Here is a 5,841-nt window from a genome sequence, read left to right as displayed (position 1 = left end):
AACTAGTGCCCAGTGATGCTACAGATAAACATATGCTCACAGTTTGTGGTTAACAGAATATTTAGAACCCAAAGTTTTAAAAATGGAAAAAGGGAAGTAGGCATGACTAAAATACACCTTGCAACATTTATGTCCTCGATAATATCTCTATTACTCCTACGTTTCTCTCTTGACTTTTAGGCAATACGGTTCCTGTATTCTCAATGCCATCAGAATCTATGGAAATACCCCACAATATCACAGAATTTTTCATGCTGGGACTCTCACAGACCCCAGAGGTGCAGAGAGTTCTCTTCATGGTCTTTCTGATCATCTATGTGGTCACAGTTTGTGGGAACGTGATCATTGTGGTCACCATTGTTTCCAGTTCCACCCTGGCCTCCCCAATGTATTTTTTCCTGGCTCACCTGTCATTTATTGACACCTGCTATTCCTCCTCCATGGCCCCTAAACTCATTGCTGACTCCTTGTATGAGGGGAGAACTATTTCTTTTGAGGGCTGCCTGACTCAGCTCTTTGGAGCACATTTTTTGGGAGGTGTTGAGATCATACTACTCACAGTAATGGCCTACGACCGCTATGTGGCCATCTGCAAACCCCTGCACTACACAACCATCATGACCAAGCATCTCTGTGCCATACTGGTGGGGGTGGCATGGCTGGGGGGCTTCCTGCATTCATTGGTTCAGCTCCTTTTAGTTTTTCAGTTGCCCTTCTGTGGGCCCAATGTGATCAACCACTTTGTCTGCGACTTGTATCCCTTGCTGGAACTCGCCTGCATGGACACATATGTCATTGGTCTGCTGGTGGTGGCCAACAGTGGAGTGATCTGCCTGTTGAACTTCCTCATGCTGGCTGCCTCCTACATTGTCATCCTGAGCTCCCTGAGGTCCCACAGTGCAGAGGGGAGACGCAAGGCCCTCTCTACCTGTGGAGCTCACTTTACTGTTGTTGTCCTCTTCTTTGGGCCCTGCATATTGACTTATATGCGACCATTGTCTACTTTATCTATAGACAAAAACATGGCGGTATTTTATGGTATTCTGACACCTATGTTGAATCCACTCATTTATACCCTGAGAAATACAGAAGTAAAAAACGCCATGAGAAATCTCTTCACATGTTAAGCAAGAAATAATAATAAAAAATTGACTATTTCTCTAAGTAGAACAAGCAAAAGAGATGCTCTTCTTTGTTCTTTTCATTTTTTTATAAGCCAGCTTATATTGTATTTTAAAATTTAAATGATCTTGGCTTATTAGGGAGTTCAAGAGCTTTTACATAATTTTGTAAGGTTCTTTTAACTTTAAATGTATCAAAAATTAAAATATTAAATCTAACGTTTGACAGAACATTAAAAATAGAATGGGATTCAGGATGGTTTAACATGTATTTATCACTGAATATACTGTATTATTCCCTCTTTTCTTCTATTTTTTTCACAGACTTATATGTTAGTCTTTTTCAATTGCATAGATACTATGTAAAATAAATATGACATGAATGTTTATTATTCTGGTTTTGGAAATGAAGGAACTGTATTTCCTGATGTGACTGACTAATCAATCTGGCTTTTAAGTATCTAAACCTAATTTCAATCAGTGGCTTTTTGATTCATCACAAAAGCTTTAAATAGCAGTCCAGGTTGATAGGTTAATATCATATGAGTTTATGTGCTAGTTAGTTGAGTCTTAAGAATTCCAGGCAAAACACGACCTAAAGCAAACACCTTCACACAAAAGCTATATACAACACTCTGTCCTCAAGTAGGTTTGGCTTCTCTTCTCATCTCTCATCTTTTACAACAGAAGAGAGGTTAAGACTTGTTTCTGGAGAAAGAATGACTGGAGTTTGAGGCTGATTTCCAATAGTTTGACTTTGAGGAAATCACTACATCCCTGCAGGTGTCTGACTTTCTCTAAAGGTAGTAACACGACAGGTCCTTAGTTTGACTGTGAGAATTAAACTATATTGAGTATGTGAAGGTTGTGATTCAGCATTTTACACATATACCTCACACTGTGCTTTCTTAGAAAATTAATAGATGTACATCAATCCTTTCCTAATCTTCCACAGAAAGGACATTTTCTTCCACCTTATGGTTCAACTACTTTTGAGCAAAATGTGCTTAGAATAAAGTGGCTTATTAGTATTCTTTGGGCCACTGATGCAAAGTGGTCTTTCCTTTTATTATTATTTAAAGAAAGGATAAATTAACAAAACCATAGGGTAGGAGGGGTACAACTCCACACAATTTCCACCACCCAATCTCCATATCCCACCCCCTCCCCTGATAGCTATCCCATTCTCTATCCCTCTGGGAGCATGGACCCAGGGTCATTGTGGGTTGTAGAAGGTGGAATGTCTGGCTTCTGTAATTGCTTCCCCGCTGAACATGGGCGTTGACTGGTCGGTCCATACTCCCAGTCTGCCTCTCTCTTTCTCTAGTAGGGTGGGTCTCTGGGGACGCAGAGCTCCAGGACACTTTGGTAGGGTCTTCAGTCCAGGGAAGCCTGGCCGGCATCCTGATGACATCTGGAACCTGGTGACTGAAAAGAGAGTTAACATACAAAGCCAAACAAATTATTGAGCAATCATGGACCCAAAGCTTGGAATAGTGGAGAGGAAGTGTTACGGGGATACTCACTGCAAACTCTAGTGTACTTCTGCTTTCAGGTATATATTTTGCTGTAGTTTATAGATATGTGTGAACATATGCTCTCTCTCACAGAAACTGGTGTATATCTAGGTTTTGGGACTTTGTTAGAAAGTGAACCACCTGAGATGCAATTAGAGTATACTATGAAAGGAAAGGTCTCACCTGAGTAATGAAGCTGAAGGGTAGTCATTCCACACGTGAAGTCTCTGGACACAGTCTGAGGTGAAGTATGTTGAGGTGGCAATCGTTGTGTTGATTAGGTTGTGATCGGCAGATGCAATATTATTTGATATGGATTTGGAGAGGCATACGGGAAGGTGGTTTTTAATTTGATGTAGTCCCATAGGTTTATGCTTGCCTTAGTCTTCTTTGTAATTCAATTCCTTTCATTGAAGATGTCTTTAAAATTTATGTGGAAAAGATTTTTGCCAATATTTTCCTCTAAGTATCTGATAGTTCATGGTCTAACATCCAAGTCCTTGATCCACTTGGAATTTACTTTTGTATTTGGTGAAATATAGTGGTTCAGTTTCATTCTTCTGCATGTTTCAACCTATTTTTTTTTCAACACCATTTGTTGAAGAGACTCTGCTTTCCCCCATTTAATAGTCTGGGCACCTTTGTTAAAGATTAGATGTCCATAGGTGTGGGGGCTTACTTCTTGGCTCTCAGTTCTATTCCACTGGTCAGTATGTCTATTCATGTTCAAGTACCAAGCAGTTTTGATGACAATGGCCCTATAATACAATTTGAGATATGGGAGTGTGATGCCTCCAGTTCTGTTCTTTCTTCTCAAGATTGTTTTGGCAATTCTAGGTCTTTTCTGGTTCCAGATAAACATTTGTAACATTTGTTGTATTCTCTTAAAAAATGTGGTTGGAATCTTGATGGGGACAGCATTAAATTTGTATATGGCTCTGGGTAGTATAATCATTTTGATGATGTTAATTCTTCTAGCCCATAAACATGGAATATCTTTCCACTTATTTGTGTCTTTTTCAATTTCCTTGAGTAGTGACTCGTAATATTCAGTATACAAGTCTTTCACTTCTTTGGTTAGGTTTACTCCTAGATATGTTATTGTTTTTGTTGCTATAGTAAAAGGAATTGATTTCTGGATTTCAATTTCTTCTAATTTAGTGTTTGCATAGAGGAATGCCACTGACTTTTGAATGTTAATTTTGTAGCCTGACACCTTACTGTATTGCCTGATGATATCCAAAAGCTTCTTGCTGGATTCCTTAGGTTTTTCTATGTATATTATCATGTCATCTGCAAATAGGGAGAGTTTGATTTCTTCTCTTCCAATCTGTATGCCTTTAATTCCTTGCCCCTGCCTGATTGCTATGGCAAGAACTTCCAACACTATGTTGAATAGTAAAGGTGATAGTGGGCAGCTCTGTCTAGTACCTGATCTGAGGGGAAATGCTTCCGGTTTTTCACCATTGAGTATGATGTTGGCTGTAGGTTTGCTATATAAAGACTCCACTGTCTTCAGGTATTTTCCATCTATTCCTATTTTTTGTAGTGTTTTGATCATAAAGGGATGTTGTATTTTGTCAAAGGCTTTCTCTGCATCTATTGATATGACCATGTGGTTTTTGGTCTTGCTTTTATTGATATGGTGGATCACATTGATTGATTTATGTATATTAAACCAGCCTTGCATCCCTGTGATAAAGCCCACTTGGTCATAATGGAACAATCTTTTTAATATACTGCTGTATCCAGTTGGTTAGGATTTTGTTCAATATTTTTGCATCTATGTTCATCAGAGATATTGGTCTGTAGTTTTCATTTTTGGTGGTATCCCTGTCTGCTTTTGGTATCAAAGTGATGTTTGGTATCAAAGTGATGGAAGCTGCAAGGGAGTATTCTAGTGTCTTCAATCTTCTGGAAGACTTTTAAAAGTAGAGGTGTTAGTTATTCTTTGAAGATTTTTGTAGAATTCATTTATAAATCCATCTGGTCCAGGACTTTTATTTTTGGGAAGATTTTTGATAACTGTTTCAATTTCATTAGCTGTGATGGGCCTGTTCATGTTATCTGTTTCCTTGTTACTTAGTTTTAGAAGTTGGTAGGTATTTAGGAAATCGTCCATTTCTTCCAGGTTCTCTAGCTTGGTGGCATATAGATGTTCATAGAAGACTCACATGATATATTAAATTTCTGTGATGTCTGTTGTGATATCTACTCTTTCATTTACAATCCAATTTATTTGGGTAATTTCCTTCTTTTGTTTTGTGAGTCTGGCTAAAGGTTTGTTGATTTTGTTAACTCTTTCGAAGAACCAACATTTACTTTCATTGATCTTTTGTATGGCTTTCTTATTTTCAATTTTATTTATTTCAGCCCTAACTTTAGTTATTTCTGTCCTTCTGGTTGCTTTAGGGTTCCTTTGTTCTTCTTATTCTAGGTCTTTAAGATGTGCAATCAGGTTGTTTATTTGTGCTTTTTCTTGTTTCCTAATATGTGCTTGTATGGCTATGATGTTCCCTCTCAGTACTGCCTTAGCTGTGTCCCCAATATTTTGATAGCTTGTGTATTCATTTTCATTGAAGTCTTGAAACATTTTGATTTCTTCCTTTATTTCCTCTTTTACCCAGTAGTTGTTAAAGAGTGTACTATTGAGCTTCCACATTCTGTCACTATTACTAATCTTTTGTTGATTATTAAGTGTTAGTTTAATTCCACTGTGGTCTGAGAAGATGCTTGGGATGATTTCAATGCTCTTGAATTTGCTGATGCTGTCTTTGTGGCCTAACATATGGTCTGTCCTTTAGAATGACCCATGTGGACTTGAGTAAAATGTGTATTCCAGTTTCTTGGGATGAATGACTCTGAAAATGTCCAGTAGTTCTAGTTTATCTATCTCCTCATTTAGCTCCCATATGTGTGTATTGATTTTCTGCCTGTATGATCTGTCAAGTTGAGAGAGTGGGGTGTTGAAGTCTCTTACTATGACTGTGTTGCTGTTAATATATTGCTGTAGCTCTTTCAGTAGATGTTTGATGTATTTATATGGCTTCTCATTGGGTGCATAGATGTTAATAATTGTTTAGTCCTCTTGATTGACTGGTCCTCTAAGCATTAGTAGTGTCCATTCCTATCTTTTTTAATCTTTTGCATTTTAAAGCCTATCGTGTCAGATATGAGAATAGCTGTTCCTGCCCTTTTTTTTT

General features: G+C 37.9%; 1 protein-coding gene across 1 annotated transcript; it reads left to right on the top strand.

The window, feature by feature from the left end:
• The first annotated feature begins 203 nt into the window (after positions 1 to 203).
• Positions 204 to 2,683, top strand: LOC103109998 (olfactory receptor 4C3-like). The gene is made up of 2 exons (XM_060176401.1): positions 204 to 1,114; positions 2,549 to 2,683. Exons 1-2 carry the CDS (start codon positions 204 to 206, stop codon positions 2,616 to 2,618), a joined length of 981 nt encoding a protein of 326 aa, XP_060032384.1. The 3' UTR covers positions 2,619 to 2,683.
• The last annotated feature ends 3,158 nt before the right edge of the window (positions 2,684 to 5,841 follow it).

This window comes from Erinaceus europaeus, chromosome 17 (genome assembly GCF_950295315.1).
Source record: "Erinaceus europaeus chromosome 17, mEriEur2.1, whole genome shotgun sequence".
NCBI lineage: Eukaryota > Metazoa > Chordata > Mammalia > Eulipotyphla > Erinaceidae > Erinaceus > Erinaceus europaeus.
This window is presented reverse-complemented; position numbering and strand designations above follow the sequence as displayed.